Below are 18179 nucleotides of genomic sequence, written 5' to 3'. Positions count from 1 at the left end.
CCAGAGTAGAAGGTCACACCAGTGGCTCTGCTGCAGAGGGATCAGACGGCAGTGATGGACATGATGGATAACAACCATCATAGACCACGAAGGAAAGGTGTGGAGATTGAGGAGGGGCATCAATTTAGTTTAAAGTGATTACGTAGAATATAGAGGCCTGTGAAGGAAGCTTCACGAAGAAATGAAAAAAAAATAAAAATTACCAATGAAATGATATTTTTAAAGACACATTGGCTACTTAAAGTCTGTGTGGCTCTGGTACTTATCATATATTTCAATTTTCATGATTTCTGACACCTTCTAATGAAGGAGATATCTGTTACATAGTCTGCTTTCAGAACGTAAATACAATATGTACAATATAGATTGATGGATATTGTATGAACCAACACATTTTTGCTATTTTTCTCAGTGGGAGGTCCAAATCAAATATCTTGCTGCCAGTTGAAGTGCAGATTCATGCCTTCCATTAAAAGAGACTGAAACGGATTCTGGCAGAAATTACTCATCAGTGGTATTACCATTGTCGAAGTAGATGACGGTAGAGTTTCTGGAGACACTGGGGTCAAAGTTGGCCATGAGAGGAGCGATGTACTGTGTGGCTGTCAGCATGCGGTGGACCACGTCGCCAGTATAGATGAACCCTGGAGGAAAAAAAGAGAAAAAATGCTGGATATTAGTCTCTCAGAAAATTGCTTTCACATATTGATTGTTGGGGATAATTATGATTTAAATTCTTATTTTTCAGGCAGATTCCCCGAACAATCTTCCCCAACCCCCAGTTCCACCTTTCCTCCATCAATAAAGCTATTAACAGAGACAGTATCTATGAGGATGACAATAACATGTCTGCCCTCCAGTCCAAAGAGAGAACTCTTCATTAAACGACAACCATCGCTTCCCTCCCCATCTCTGGTTTGGAGCTGGAGGCAGCTCCAGCTAGGAACAACCATTAATTAGCACTATTATCTTTTATCAAAAACAGAAGGAGGGGCTTTAGAGGAGGATACGCCGTTATGCCATTATGTGTAACACTCAGGGCTCTAAACCTCATGATTTATTTCAATTCCTCAATTGCAGCACTTTCCACACTTCTTGTCTTCATCAGTCATGGTCACTAATGGAGCGACTGTGACAGTAAAAGTAACTTTCTGTTAACATTTCTGATTAATGCATTTGGTCAGACATATAATGGTCCCACAGAGAGGAACGTGCTCAGACAACACAACCTGGCGCAGCATCATTTAGCAGCACGTGGAGACGGATATTAATTGACTCCAGAAAAACAAGGAAAACGCCCACTATCCATCAAATGAGAGCAGCCTTTTCATAAAAAAGACATTTCTAATGATGACAACAGAATCCAACAGTCTTCATTTCTATGCTCTGGTTAGAAAACAAAAAACAGCTGCTGTTGGAAGATTTATTCAAGACACAAGGTATTGTTCTCACTTTGATTCGATTGTAAAAAAAAAAAAAAAAAGCAAAAATAGAATAAAAATCTCATCATCATGTTTCACTCAGAACAAAGAGAACACACCTCACATTTGGGTCACGCAATCTCATGGATTCAAAGTGATTTTGCTTTAAAGCTTTAAACAGTTTGAAGGAGGAGAGACACACACAACGACTTCACCTAAACTAAAAGGTTTTGTCAATTAAAATATAAATTGATGCACGGTGCTTAGATTGCTCCTTATTCACACAGATTCAGCTGCTCTGGTTAAAGCTTTGCATGAATGGGCTTTGTGCCAAGTGTACGTGGTTTCAACCTTTTATGTACCAATAAGTGAATAATGGTCTTCGATCGATTTAGTGCCATTTGGGGGGGGATTTATACATTTGAAGCCATTTTTATAAGACAATGAACAAAACATTCATATTCTAATCTCCTAGTTGGCAATTGAATATTAAAGTTGCATAAAGAAATATCTCTAAGTTCAGCTCCAGGTTTGACTGCTGTTAACATATTTTTTCACCATGTTGGGTCATATGTGATGTGCTAATGGAAAAAGCAACTTGCACGCACAATAGCTTTCGCACATACCCTGCTGTCTGGTGACTTATTGTCTCACTATCTGAGAAGCAGCCATCATTAGATGACTAACTTGTCGCCATGAAGGGACACGCATGATGACATGCACTAAAACACATGATAACTTCTCATTGTGTTTAGGCGTGTAGACGTCTTCAAGATGAGCCGCTGAAGATTAAGTAATCATCGCTGAATGTGGCATATGGTCAGTCTGAGTCATTCAGAAACTATTAATATTCTGGGATTGTGACTCCTGTCGGCTAAGAACCGGAATCAGACCACAGTTTGCATAAAGTCTCCAAAATTGAACAATAGAAGATTGGAAAACATTGCCCGGTCTGATGTGTTTACATTTCTGCCGACACAATGAGATTATAGGATCCGAATTTGGATTAAACAACTAGAAAGCATCGGTCCTTTATGCCTTGTATCAATTGGTCATACTGCTGCTGGTGGTGGTGGTGGTGGGGGTATGATGATGTGGGAGTTATTTGTTACCTCACTGCCATCAGGAACCTCATCATGTTCTTCCAATTATGAGAGGCAACAGAATAAAATCATCAGGCAAGCCAAAGAGAAATATGCCCCTTTTTAGTCTAGTGTAGAGCAATATTGTATATGAAGAGGCTGCCAGAGGCATGGAGGCAGAAAAACCTCTGCTGAGAAGGAAAAGAAGATTTGGGGGAAAAGTCTCATTGAAGCCAGGCCCATAAACCCCTATTTCATGTCACCATATGTCTCTCATACAGTGAGAGAGTTATAAAAACACATCTATCACGTTGGAAACCACAGGCAAACCTATGCCATGGGGGGAATCAGTCTTCTCCCAAAGACCTCTGTGCTCAGTATTACCTCTATATACAGCACTGTCAGCACTGAGAGCAGGAGAGGAGTGAATCAGATCTGACTTTATTTAGTCGTGTGAAGTCATGACAGCAGAAAAATCCACCTTGCAGAGGAGGAGTGATCGAGAGTAGAAGAGTTAGTCCTGCAGGAGGAGTTGCCGGAGTTACAGTTACTTTAATCTCGATGAAAAGCGTCTCACATAAGAACTCAGGCTTGAACTTTTCCAAAGTTAGTTTGTGTGGTGTATTCAATGTGACTGGATGAAATGAGTCCAGTATTGAAAATATCTGTTAACAAAAAAGTTACAAAACATTCTAAACAATTACAGTATATTTCAAATTTGGTTTAAAACTGTTAAAAAAAAAAAAGCATAATGAACTATATAAACTGCTCACAAAAAGATAGGGATATTTGAGTTTTGAGTGAAATTTCAGAATTAACATAAAATACATGATCGCTTTTCCATGTGAACTTAATTTGACCTTCTCTTAAGTTTTAAATGCATATGCCCAACTGCTCCGTGTTTTAGTATTTTATGCACAACTTGCTGTTTTCTAACAAGAAGCTTTATGGCAAAATTCACAACAGGCGTTTCCTCCTTAAATAAACCAATGCATTTCTTTGTTCAATTAGATTTAGTATTTAGCCAGGCTTCCTCATTTTACTGTTTACATTTTGACATCGTGAGACCAAGACCACACCGAACAACTGATTAACATTACCACCGACAACGACAGTATCGTTGAAGCTTCACACAGGATGTTCTCAGAAGGAAGTGCTCACTGACTGGAAGAGTCACAGAAAGTTCATAGAAGTGGACGTCCTTTGGCCACGTCCCACACTAATGACCACTTCTTTGTGAACGGTGCCCTGTGGAACTGGATAATGGCTGCCACTCAACTCCAGGAACAATTAAGGGAGATGAGAGGCACCCAAGAGTCACATCAGACCATTAGAAACCCTTTACATGCGTGCGAGACGGCCTGCAAGGGTACCTGAACACGCCACCAGGCACAGGCGTTGTCTTGCATGGACCAGGGAGCATTTACGCTGGACGAGGGACCACACGCCAAGGAGAGCACTCTGCATCAGCCTCTGTTGCCACCAGAAATGTGTGGGCAAGTGTGTCTAGTCAATACAGGACTGCCCTATTTTGCCCTTGGTCCAGTGACACCCCTATAGTACCTGAATGACATCATTAATCCAGTAATTGTGCTCCTGCATGAACACAGGTTTTATTTCATCTTCATGGACGATGATGCTCCAGCTCACCGAGGTTGCCTCATGATTGAACGGCTGCTGGAGACGGGGTCACCTCAAAAGGAGTAACTTATACTTTCTCCAGACCTGAATCTCATAGAAAACCTCTGGGATCAGCTGAGTCTCTGTGGAGAGGCTCAGAGCTCTGTACCTAGGAACCTCAATGATCTGAGAGCCGCCCTTCTAGAAGAGTAAATGCCTCAACAGACAATAAATTCAATCGTGAACAGCTTAACACGTTATTTCAAGCTGTAACTGATGCTCAAGGACACGTGACAAGTTAGTGAGACATTGACAGTTTTTGTTGTGGTATGCAAAAAGAATGACGTCAAAAGTGTCATAAGGCACAGTGACCTCCCACCACTGCAAGTTATTTCCTTGTCATCATAGTTTTAATATTCAGGTAAAAAAACTTTTTTTTTATCATCTATCACAAATGACTGAAATAAGACCAATGAGCTCATGAACTTTAGCTGTGAATTTGTGAAAAAGCCTTATATAACTAATCGAAAAATATTTTGCAAGAACAGCGCAATGGGGCAGATAAAAGCGTTCAGCCAAGGTTTTGTCACAAAGCATGAAGTATAGAAAGAGCCAGGCTTGTTTAGTCTACCTCTGAGAAATCACAGTGAATATAAACGTAACGGTGCGGCTCAACAAGGAGCAGTGTTCTTTCTTTTATCTGACGTTCCACATTCCATCTCATCTCATATTTTGCCAACATCCAACTCAAGCATGTTCTCATGTCTCCCCGTCATTCCTTTGGCTTCACTTTCAACCTCTGAAAAGAAATCCCCAAAACCGAAAACATGCACACTTCGCCTGGAAACTTTAAGCCTGGCATCCAAGGTTTTTTTCTCCTTTTTTCTTCTACATATATATATATACAGGTACTTCTCAAAAAATTTGCATATTGTGATAAAGTTCATTATTTTCCATAATGTAATGATAAAAATTTGACTTTCATATATTTTAGATTCATTACACACAACTGAAGTAGTTCAAGCCTTTTATTGATTTAATATAGATGATTTTGGCAAAAAAGTAAAGAAAAACCAAAAATCCCCATCTCAAAAAATTAGCATATCATGAAAAGGTACTCTAAATGAGATATTAACCTAATCATCTGGAGCACCACACCCACCCTTGAATCAACGAATTAACTGTAAACACCTGCAAAAGATTCCTGAGGCTTTTAAAACCTCCCAGCTGTTTCATTACTCAAAACCGCAATCATGGGTAAGACTGCCGACCTGACTGCTGTCCAGAAGGCCATTATTGACACCCTCAAGCAAGAGGGTAAGACACAAAAAGAAATTTCTGAGCGAATAGGCTGTTCCCAGAGTGCTGTATCAAGGCACCTCAGTGGGAAGTCTGTGGGAAGAGAAAAGTGTGGCAGAAAACGCTGCACAACCAGTAGAGGTGACCGGACCCTGAGGAAGATTGTGGAGAAGGACCGATTCCAGACCTTGGGGGACCTGCGGAAGCAGTGGACTGAGTCTGGAGTGGAAACATCCAGAGCCACCGTGCACAGGCGTGTGCAGGAAATGGGTTACAGGTGCCGCATTCCCCAGGTCAAGCCACTTTTGAACAAGAAACAGCGGCAGAAGCGCCTGACCTGGGCTACAGAGAAGCAGCACTGGACTGTTGCTCAGTGGTCCAAAGTACTTTTTTCGGATGAAAGCAAATTTTGCATGTCATTCGGAAATAAAGGTTCCAGAGTCTGGAGGAAGACTGGGGAGAAGGACATGCCAAAATGCCTGAAGTCCAGTGTCAAGTACCCACAGTCAGTGATGGTCTGGGGTGCCATGTCAGCTGCTGGTGTTGGTCCACTTTGTTTTATCAAGGGCAGGGTCAATGCAGCTAGCTATCAGGAGATTTTGGAGCACTTCATGCTTCCATCTGCTGAAAAGCTTTATGGAGATGAAGATTTCCTTTTTCAGCATGACCTGGCACCTGCTCACAGTGCCAAAACCACTGGCAAATGGTTTACTGACCATGGTATTACTGTGCTCGATTGGCCCGCCAACTCTCCTGACCTGAACCCCATTGAGAATATGTGGGACATTGTGAAGAGGAAGTTGAGAGACACCAGACCCAACACTGTGGATGAGCTTAAGGCCGCTATCAAAGCATCCTGGGCCTCCATAACACCTGAGCAGTGCCACCGGCTGATTGACTCCATGCCACGCCGCATTGAAACAGTCATTTCTGCAAAAGGATTCCCGACCAAGTATTGAATGCATAACTGAACATAATTAATTGAAGGTTGACTTTTTTTTGTATTAAAAACACTTTTCTTTTATTGGTCAGATGAAATATGCAAATTTTTTGAGATGGGGATTTTTGGTTTTTCTTTACTTTTTTTGCCAAAATCATCTATATTAAATCAATAAAAGGCTTGAACTACTTCAGTTGTGTGTAATGAATCTAGAATATATGAAAGTCTAATTTTTATCATTACATTATGGAAAATAATGAACTTTATCACAATATGCAAATTATTTGAGAAGTACCTGTATATATATACAGCCTTTTACTTTCCAGCAATTCAACCTATTTGACAGTCTAAAGAAAATCAAACAGCTCGATACACTAAAGAGGTGCAGGCTGCAGGGCACTCAATACAGAAGCAATTCATTCATTATGGACGTCACTTTGAGCAGAAGTTTACCGGGCAGAGCACGATGAAAACCGCGGGGAGACAGTGGATAGACGAGGGAGAAACTAGATGGAGTGATCAAGGTAGGGAAAGTATTTAGGAGGGTGGGATTGTGTAGGACGTTACTTTCTTGTGTGTCTGTGTGTTGCCTCTCACAAGACGTGGATTGTGTATGTCCTAGAAAAACATGAAAGAGAATTAACAGTCCCGCCAGACTAAAGCTTCAATTTATTAGACATTGTGTTTAGACAAGGTCTTTGTTCTTTCAGACAGAGCTTTGTTTAACTTACAGGATATTCTCTGTTTTATTGGAGATGTTTGGAGACCACAGGAGTCAGGGGAGGGTACACATGCTCACTGACTTTTAATTTAGTAAACATTTATTCTCGTGTTATGGTTGAGGACACAAAAACTCATGTACAACAATCAGTCATCAGAGAACTTCTGTATTGTGTACAAAGTCTGCAGTGTAGATAAACGCTTGGTACATCATACAAATGTGGTTAAAATATAGATCTCACAAGACTGCTGATGTGTTTCCTGCAAGTCTTTTATTTGTATTCTGCTTGTAAAGAGAACAGCTGGTTTGGTAAACAGCGTGCCACAGCTGGATAGTCGTCGATACAGCTGGCAGTGGTCAGATCGTATATCATCAATGATATTCACCGCTGAGCTGTAAGCACATCGACACGAGAGCGACAGACTCCCCGTTCTGCCTGCCACTTCACTGCAGCCTTTGGTAATCACAGTTACTCAAACCCGCTGTCCTCCTCACTGTGGGAATAACTTTAATTCTGTTTATTTTCAAGACAAATTAGAGGAATCTTTTAATGTGTCCAGGCTTGATTGAGACCTTGTTGTCTGTTGAAGCGACTGTGTCAAATTTGGATGCGTTTAAACAAGAGAAGATCAGTAATAAGGGACATTTCACACTTTGAGGACGCAGCGAGTGCCGATCGATTTCTGAGACGACCACTGGATCAAAGCTGCAATCATTTTACTTTTTAATTTCCAGTGTTTTGATTGGTTATTCAAGACCTGTAAAGATTTCATAGACTTCTAAAGACAATAAATTGCTTAAAGCTGTGATTTATGGCATCGTATACTTCCTGACCAATCAATCTATCGACCAGTCGACAATCAGTTTTATCTTTATACTTCGATGGCATCTATCAGGTTGGTCACGACCAAGTGAAACAAGATATTATGCCTAAAGTTGCCCTTAAAAAAACTGAAACCGTTTTACTGCAAGGTATGCTGCTGTTGATATTTGGATAGTATCATTTCACTTACTAAATTAAGATGACACAAGCTGACCTTGGGCCGCACGGTGGAGCAGTGGTTCCCGCTCTCAGCTCACAGTGAGAAAGTCACGGGTTCCAATGACCCTAAATGCCCTTAAATGTCTGTGATTGTCCGTTGTGTCAGTCTGTACACTGCCTATAGTTAGCTGGATGGGCTTCAGCGCACCACAACCCTGAACAGGACATAAGCGGTATAGAAGATGGATGGATGGACGGATAGATGGACAAGATGACCTCTCGTGGCGTTAGAAATTACAACGTAAACTATCCAGGATATAAAATGAATGACTGCAGTAACTATAGAAGTCTGCATCAGGAGGTCGGATGAATAAAGCATTAGAGCTTCATCAAGACGACCACTATCTAACAACCCATCTGTGCACATGATCCACCTCCGAGCCTGTTTCTGCAAACATTTCTTCCTGTTAGAGGGTTTTTACTTTCCACTGTTGCTTATGCTCACTCATATGAATTTGGGTTTTCCCTCTGTAAAAGTGTCAAGAAATAACTGTGCTGTATTTGGCACTGTACAAATAAAATTGACCTGAATGATACTAGACACCTTTAGAGTTACGAGAAAACACTACGCCACAGAAAAAAGACCTGATTCAAGTTGGCCCGGAGCACATTCCTGAAGATAATGCACTAATAACATGCCTCTCTGCACCTCATGCATTGCTTTTTGAATAACTTAGACACTGGAAAAGGAAAACTGTGTCTATAACAAACTAGCAGAGCCGAGTAAGATCAATCCATCCATCTTTTATCCAGTTCAACTCAGGGTTGCAGAGCAGATCCAAGCTGACTAGAGCCTAACATAGACAGGTTGGCAGTCATCACAAAGCACCTGGAATCTTAAAATACAAAAATACTCTTTAATTCTGCAAAATGCCTCCACTCCTCCATAAATCTATAATCATTTCCGGAAACCTGTGCATCCAGCTGGTTTGTATTTGCAGGAGTCTGTGGTCAGCAAACAAAATCTTTATGATGTTGCACGGAAGAAAAACATTTACCTGTTACGACGGGAGTCTGTACGTTGAGATTTACGATATGCAAAACCATGCAAAGTGGACTTGGACCTCAGATGTTTCATTAGGCTGAATTCCAACTCACTCTTATTGCCTATAACCTTACAGTGTTGGAGGACTGGCTGCTGTGCTGTTCACAAAGTAACTAACTCTAAAAATAAAGCGGGCGCAGTCATTGTAAATCTGGTGCCGTTTCATCACGCTCCATCGCCAAAAAATTATATTTTCCTGCAGCGTTTCAGTGGAGGAAGCATAAAGAAAAATATTTGCTCGAGTTAAAAACAGGGAGTTGCTTGAGACGGTGTAGTGGCGAGAGCTGAGGAGGAGCGGAGGGCTCCGTCCTGAAACGGAGGGATATGAGGAGGACGTCTCAGAGACAAAGCCCCAGAGGCCTGCGAGAGGCAGATAGCCGCCTCCTTCTCCTCTTCAGTTTCCCTCCTCTCCTCCTCAGCCTCGTCCCTCCATCTCTGTCTGCAGGAATGCAAATTCTGGTTATCTCCTCGGTGCTCCTTCCTGCCTCCTCTTCATCATCCAGAACGTTTTCTAAAGCCAACTCAGCATCAAGTTGGGAAAAATGAGATGGTGATGATAATGACGATAAGAGACACAGCGGATTATTTCTTTATTATTCCAGTGCAGTTAAACGCAGCACAGCATCTTTGAAATAGTTGGTTAAGAGCAGGGGTTTAGTCTTTGATGTGATAATAGCGGGCTGGGGTGTTGCGGTTTCGCCGTCGAGACTCAAGTGGAAAATTGTTTTGCACACGCTGGCGAACACGTCTGCCATGTCACGTGTCTCACCCACACATTCACATTTCCTGATACCCCCCCCTCTCCTCCTGCTCTTCCTCCTCCTCTTCTTCCTCCTCCTCACCAGCGTGTATCGGGGCGTACTCGCCTGCTTGGCAGAGCGACTCCTGTTTCCAGTCCAAACCCACTTGTCTGGTTTCTTCTGCAGCTAAGTCTGGTGTGCAGTGGCTGCTTCGGAGTGTTGGGAGTGGTTTGTTTTTTTTCTGTCCACAGCTCTTGCAGACTATCCCGCGGAGGTAAGAGCTCTAAATGCTCTTGCATCAGGCTGACTACTTGGCTGGCATAGTGTTGTTGGCGGTTTTGTACTGCGGCTTGGTCCAGACGAGGTTTCTCAAACCCTGAATCTTCTGATTAACTTTCCCAGCAGCAACATATGAAGAAATAACTCATTGCTCTGTAGCATTTTTTCTTTCCAGTATTCAAGGTAGGAATCTTATTTGTTTCCAGAAGCCAGGCTTCACTCACAGGTACACCGATGACTAGAAACACATTCAGACATACTCGTATATGGACAAATGCTGCTGGTCTCTTTTAAATTTCATAAATGCCTCGGTATTCCAGACTCATTTCATAAATCTCACCACATTCCCCCCTGAACCCCACAGCAATAAAAGCTGTCTTGTATGCCAAGCAGATGCACTATGTCCAATAATAACACTAATAACTACTACTGAGAGGGAGCAGAGTCCAGGAGTGGTGTTCACTTACCACCAGTCGCCACGGTGATTTCACGCAGGAAATGTCCATAAAACGGGAAATCGAAGGACAGATTAACTCTCTGTGAGGGGAAAAACAGACAGATGACCCCAGTCAGGAAGATACAGGCAGGTGGGGATCAGAAACAGAGACTGTTCTCATCTGAAACACAAGCTGATGATGCACATCTGAAGGAAAATGTAAAGACAGAGGTGTTCAGAGTGTTCCATCCATTCTGCTTTTTCTTCTTCTTCTGTGGTTAGACACAAAGAAGATCTACAAATGGTGTCACATTCAGATCAAAATCGGAGTGTTCCCTGTTCCTTGAAGAAATACATGATGCTTTTAAGGACTAAAGTACTTTTTGTTTTTTGTGACTGTAGCATCTATGTGTTGTTCGATGCAGTTTAATATCACATTTTATCACGGCCCACAAAAAGAATAAAAAAAATGGTGTAATGGGTTGAATGGATTAAAGTAAATATATACGTCATCTGTAGTTTGGTATTTCGTAGAAGTCTTTTTCTGCCCTCAAGAGAAAAAAAACCTCCAGATAGATGACATGAAAAGGGGATAATGAAGAGGAGGTGTTTCAAGTTGAAAGCAACAGGAGTGAAAAAATGTGACATGTACTTTCGATTTTCACAGATTTCAACTAAAATTAATACAAATGAAATTGTGGTTTTAGTTTCAGACCATCATGAATTTAACTTTATTTTGAAAAGTTATTTTGTTTCTCAAACTTTGTATGCAAACTAAACATAAAGGAGTATGTTGTGGACATTTACTCTGATTTCCTGCACGGTCTGTCAACACGCACTCACAAAAACCTTCACTTCAGACATAAAAGGACTAAGTCTTTTTAGATTAGGGTGTTAATGGAATAAAAAAATCATGATCTATGTCAACATTTTGACTTATGAACAGTTTTTGAGAGGAAAAAAAAATCACTCATTTTATACTGATTATTAATATTCACTCATCTGCTTTTCAATTCTTGGCAATTCTAGGCGCATAAACATTTAAAAAAATATCTTAACATCAACTAACACATCATAAAATCATATATAAACCATGAGCATTACCACAAGCCACGGCTTCAGTACTCATTATTTTATCCGCGGGATGAAAACGCCGCAATCATCCCCAGATATTGTTGATGTAAACATGCAGCTTTTCCAGATGAGCTCCTGGATGTTGCCGGTGGGAGTAATCCTGTGGTGCACCGCGCTGAACTACACTGACCGGACAACTGGTTCAGAGCTTAACTCGTGCAGTCCTGTGATAAAGTTGACCTCTGCGGCTGTGTTTTTTTTATTTGATTTTTTTTATTAGCCAATTTGGTTCAGTGTTGAGGCCGAAGCATTGGCAGGCAGCGGAGCTAGACAGGAGAGACTTTTATGTAGTTTCTTTAACTGCCATCACGATAAACTGTATTTATCTAAACTGTTAGTCTGTGCTACAGATCATTTCAGCACAGATGGTTTTCCATTCTTCTTCTGCTATATTCTCACAAATTCTTCAGCCCAGATTCCTGTGCCTCTCTTTGACTCGGAATCGCTTGGCTGACCATTGAATTGGGGAATTCACATATTGATTCTTTTTTTTCCAAGATGAAGCCAAAGTCAGAGAAACCTCCCACATCCCTCTGCTGCTGTTTGGATGAAAAGCCTCGCCTTTTAGCCAGGATGTTTGCAGGACTAAAATGAATGGCTTGCCTCAAATTGTATGGCTCAATCCATCATTACCAGACTGAAGGTGGAGGAGCAGAATGCACAATGTGGGACTCTATTCTATCTCCTCGCCGGCTATTGTTCACCCGGGGTACTTTCTCTTTTTGCTGCTGCCATGCTGCTGCGTTTCTCCAGTCAGTCTCCTGCTGCCTTGTGCGACTTCATCAGTATGCAGCTCACACGGGTCACCTGCCAGTGCTGGGGTTTCAACTTCACCGCAGAGAAGCTTTAAAATGCTTTAAACACATAGAGAACACTTTGCAGCTTTATAAACCATATGCTGATGATTTCACAGTCGCGGTAAAAGACACAAAGTGCTGTCAGTCGTCTCTTTATCATAGTACTGTACAGAGTCACTGTCCAACTAAAAGTTAGGGAAAAGTTTGAGACTGAACTGGCGTCTGAACACATTCACATGTCTCATATGTACTTTATTACCGTGAAAACACATCCGGGTTCACACTCGCTACTTTCTTTTTCATCCGGAGCAAACTTTACTGCCAAAATTAAGCAACCACAGTGTCCCAGCAGCTGATAACTGACCTGATAGACATTCTGTGTGGTGATACTACTTCTGTGTGACCTTTACTGTACAGATATTACAAAAACCTAATGTCATTTCTCATTGTGCAGGAGATGCTGCAAATTTAGGCAGAGATCTGGCGGAGACAGTGGAATCTGGACCCTCAGTTCTTTGTAAAAACACATTATTGTCTCCTTAATACAGAACTGGTGGACCGCACCAAAAATTTGCCCTTGAGAGGTTTTTTTAGATGAAGTATTGGACATGTTGAATAATATCAGGTTTTAATCAGCTCAATATTGCACATATTCTTAATATTAAGTACAAAAGTTACAAATGCGGCTTGTTGAAGGCTGATGTTTTTCCTCCATTGAACAGACAATGCAAGCGGTCACTAAACAGAGTCAAGGTCTTTGGGTGTGTTCACACTTATTATTATGGTCCCTGTCATTGCGGTTCATATGCAGGGTGCTGTATTTAAACCGTGTTGTGTGCCAAACAAGTCATTTAAGGAGTGACTCAGCTACTAAACTAAAATCTAAATGAGGCCCAATGACAGGTGTCTGAAGCTGATGTGAGCAAAACATGATCGTGGGATGAAATTATAATGATAATAATAAGAGAATGTGAAATAATGCCTGATATTTTAAGAAACTTTACTCACGGGTCTACAGGGAACTAAATAGGCATGTTTGTTGTGGAGTGACACAAATGATTTGGGATATTCATGCATTCAAATGTTCTGGAAAAGAAGCAGAGGTCTTGAGTAACTGCTTCACAATCACTTCAATCTTATGCCGCTCCTTTCCTTTGTTGACTTACCGCCGCCTGCCTGTGTGTGTTGGACAGAATCCCGTGGATCTTCACTTTCTCCTTGTCCATCTGGTCAATATTTACCCACAAATCCTTGCTCATGGGGTCTGTCGGGTTGTACACCTTCGATGTGTAGTAGTTGTGATCTGTGTCCTCCTGAAGACAGAAGACAGAAATTGAAAAGAGACTTGATTTATTTGATGTATTTTTAGGCGATCTCACCAGGCTTTTACATCAGTCACGCTCACCTATTCACGCGCACACGCACGCACGCACACACCAGTGGTCAAAGTTGCCATGCAAGGTGCTTGAGGTTTACTATCTTGTTCAAGGACACTTCCACTGGTGAAGTAACCGAGCTGCAGTCACAACCATGTTGTGTCCTGTGAGTTTGCATTCTGGTTTCATTTAAAACAGTGAAGCATAACGAATGTTATTTAAAAGAAGGTAATACAGCATGAAGGGGAGATATTACAGTGCTGCCCTGTGAATTACACCAACTGAATACAGTGTGAAGAATGTGCCTCTCTGAGCTCCATCCTCCAAAATAAAAACAAAAGCACAGCCATAGGAAAAGTCGATACGAGAGTATTTTTAATTTCGCTGCAGAACAAATTGCACATTGAGCTACATTAAAAGACAGTACAATCATTTCCAATATACAGAGAGCATGTGCTGTTCTTTTATTCAAGCCTTTCCATTAAAGCACAATCAGCACACGAGCTGGCTTTAATGTTGCCTAATCAAATTAAATAAATGGGAAGCCAATCAACTTCCTCAACTCTTAAAATGCCTGCACCAGACAGCATAGTCAGGAGCACCTTTTTTCTTTTTTATAAGAGAAACATTCAAGGACTTTTTATAAGGCATGCGGGAGAGGCTTGTCTGCTTTTATTGTTTCCTGTGCAGAATTAGGAAGGATGCTCGTGCCGTCGTCTATGCCCCTCCGGGTATAATGAGATACCCCACAGCTGTACCTTTTATCTAAAGCCCTGTTAAAGTTAATGTTTTTTCTGCACAGGGAGTCGGGGATGTGTGTGTACACTACGTCTGAGTGGGACACGACAAATAGGAACTCGCACAGCTCCACAAATACTTTGATACACGAGTGATGTGATTCAGACTTTTTGGGTTTGCTTGTCAAAAGGCCATGAGACACACATTAATTAAAGCTTTCCTGTTCAGTTTGTTTTGCTTCATGGAGTCACATTTCCCTCGGAGAGTCATTATCTAATAGCTCCACTCAATATTCAGGCTGGAATATAAGAGCAGGAGAGATAATGTTTCAGGCTTAGCGAAGCCTCTGCGGGATTGATGAATATCAGAATTCCAAATAGAGTTCAGCCACGTAGGTGGTGTTACTTTTGATTAATTTGTAGATTTTTAAACAAATACTGCCAGCAGCCTTTCATCACAGCTTAAAGTGCAGACAAATCATGTCAGGGAAGAAGAAAAAAAAGAAAAAGGCCCCGCCATGCAGCCTTGTTCAGCACATTGCTTCCAGGAATGAAAAGGAGCCCACTTGTAAAAAGAGTAGACACAAACTGTAAAAAGCTGTAAAGTTTCCTGCTAATCAGCACAAGATGATTTTGAAGAAGGGGCGAGGAACACGCCGGCTCGTCAGCATTGAGAGAGGGAGGCCAGCTGGCAGTTCTTCCCCTCCGCGGGGGGAGTTAAAAGGGCAAGGGTGGGCTGGCTGTCGTCCTCTAGCCGAGTGTAGGTGGACATGAAGCTGTGAACACTTCAAGTTTTACACGGAAAGTTTTGGTGGGAGGCTGTGGGAGTAAGAATCTGTTTCTTTAAATCAGCCTCAAAATGTGCCAGCATGGGAAGTGTAGTGTACTCGATATCTACGTGTGAAAACACAAGCGGGGTGTGAAATGTGCTGCTACCACTCTGGCTCAGTTTCTACAGGCAACTAACAAACAACGAGGCCCCAAGCCAAAGATCACACTGCAGAGCCACACAATTATATTTAAAAAATACAAAATAAAGATTTGTCAGAGTATGCTTTAAATCCAAAATCCCTCAAACACATGCCTCTCGGCTTATGGGGTGCTTTAAGCACACAAACAGCCATTTTCATTGAAGAAAGTGAAGGCATTTCAAAGCGTCACTCACATGCAGAACAAAAGAAAAAGCTCAACTTTACCACGAGAGCCATTTGTGGGGAGCTAGGTGATATTTTGACAAGTGAAAATCCTCAACAATCACTCCTTAGTGAACTGCAGCCAAAGAAAATTTGCTGAAAAATGACTGTATAAATGGAAAATGTGCAGACGTAAATCCTGTGTATTTAACCTGATGAACTTCAACAAAAACCTTCGGTAGGAATGAGCCACACAGAAGATGAATGAATGGATGGATGAAGCTGTGATATGATGACGTAACTAAGCCAAATGCCTATAATTAGGTATTTCAATTAAATTAGTAGGAATGCAATACCTTCTTTGTCTAACCACATCTATAATGAGTGTAACCCAATGGTGTGTTTTTATAAAAAAATAAAAAAACACACCAAAATTAAACATCAGCTTTCCTAAACAAGGTTTTTGGTCAAATTCTTTGCATTAGCCTTATGTATTTTAAACAAACTTTTAATGCATACACTGTCATAAAAATAAGCCAGGTGTATTTGCTTACCCATAAGCACCACTGTGAGAGTAAAGCACTAAAGAGGTCAACAGAAAGTCAATAATCTGAAATATTGCACGTTGATGGAGGTGGTCAGAGAGCTAAATGGCTGTTGACAGAGAGACATTTAGTAAATGGTGAGCCACAACCGGACTACAACACTCATTCCAGAAACCCTCCCACCTCTTTCTGAACATCAATATTGCATTATAGTGAGACCCGGAACTCTTAAGGCTAAATATTTTCCCATCCCTTCTTTTCTTGAATAGCCTTATAAAGGAGGAGAGATCCTGCAAAAAGGATTTTAGCGCTGTGCCTTTATGGGATTATTCTGGGTGTTTCGGTGAAATGAAAGAAGACGTTTGAAATGTTTCCTAAAGCGGTCTCTGAAGAGGTGACTGTGTCTGTGATTCACTTTTGTTTGTCAGAAAATAAAGGAAAAGTACACGAGAAACTGTAATCCCCTCAACTGTGATCACAACTCCAGCTTTGAATAAATGTTTCAGTGTGTTGGGATTAAGATGCTTGTCAGCCAGCCTTCCTCTTCCTGAGTCTGTTTGAAGAAGCATTTAAAGGACGCCATCGCTCATGTGTGCAGCTTGTGCTCAGCTGATAATGTCTGTCATCCATTACCCGACGCTGTGTTGCGTCTCTCGCGAGGCACAAAGCAGCTTGGTGCGTTTGGTGGGGGAAAAAATCAACACGCCGGTTGGAGCCGCATCAGATTATTTCTCAAACGAAGACAATTATAGGCTGTATCAAGCAAAATCACAGATTTGTTTGGAAATTTTTTAAAAGATAATGAATGAATGAGTAAAAACATAAATTTCCAGAATTACACATTTGTAAAAAAAAGGCAGAATTGTTGTGTTCAATTTGTCTGTTTTGGACTGAAACAAATATTTGGAAAGGTCAATTTCTTTGATGATGATCAGAATCTCATTTGTTCATAACTGCAAGGTGTCAGATTGTGGTGTTAAGTGTTTCAATCTGTCCTGTTTTGGTGTCGTTCATTGTTGGTTTTCTCACGATTTCCTATTATGTTTTTCCCCAAACAAATCACGTTCGCCGTTGTTGCTGTTCTAAGTTCGGTTCGGCTTCTTGTCCCTTCTCTGTAGTGTTTTCATGTGACTTTTACCATGTTTCGTGGACATACCAGCAATTTTCAGTTCAGGTCTGTTTATTGTTCCTGGATTATCTTTGTCTGATTGTTTACGAAATGCGTCCTGTGTACCAAAACTCTGCCTGCAAGGATTTGCACCAAATGCCTAAACAAAGTCTGTCTGTAGCTCATGTGTTCAGGTCCTCTGTCTGAGCCCCGACCGTCTGTAGTTTTCTGGTATTTCAAAATCATATAAGAAGGACTTTGATATATTTAATATAACTTTTCCAACTGTAAAAATAGCCAAGACAGTCTTTGGCATGCTGTCACCAAATCAACCACCACATCCTGCACTAATAGTGGGTTCTCCTGCTAAATCACTGTTGGTCAGCTGCAGCACTTGGTCACTGCCAAACGTTTCCAAAGAAACCTTCTTGGGGAGTAATTTGATGGCACTTGTACTTAGCGATACCTATGTTTGATCTTATTGACCAAGTTTAAACTGTGGAAAAGGAAAGGAAAACCTACTTGACCCAGTTAAGTTTGAGTGTGATCTGGATTTGGTCTCAAATGTTTCCCTACGTCAGTCGACCTGGACTGATCTGGACTGTATACAAGTGATTTACCTCCGTAGAATCCGTGGATCTGTAGAATGCTCGAATAGAGTGTCTATAACTGAAAAGACCCCCTCAGATAAATTATTACGCATCTCTGTAAAAGCAAAGGAAAC

General features: G+C 41.3%; 1 protein-coding gene across 1 annotated transcript in view; it reads right to left on the bottom strand.

The window, feature by feature from the left end:
- Positions 1-18179, bottom strand: part of plxdc2b (plexin domain containing 2b) — a 91928-nt gene that overhangs the window by 28386 nt on the left and 45363 nt on the right. Inside the window, exons 3-5 of the mRNA XM_080489048.1 lie at positions 13723-13869; positions 10657-10726; positions 522-644 (exon numbers count right to left, since the gene is read on the bottom strand). Coding sequence (XP_080345174.1) covers positions 522-644; positions 10657-10726; positions 13723-13869 — 340 coding nt within the window. The remainder of the gene's footprint in view (positions 1-521; positions 645-10656; positions 10727-13722; positions 13870-18179) is intronic.

The sequence above is a fragment of the Lipophrys pholis genome (genome assembly GCF_963383615.2).
Source record: "Lipophrys pholis genome assembly, chromosome: 20".
NCBI lineage: Eukaryota > Metazoa > Chordata > Actinopteri > Blenniiformes > Blenniidae > Lipophrys > Lipophrys pholis.
This window is presented reverse-complemented; position numbering and strand designations above follow the sequence as displayed.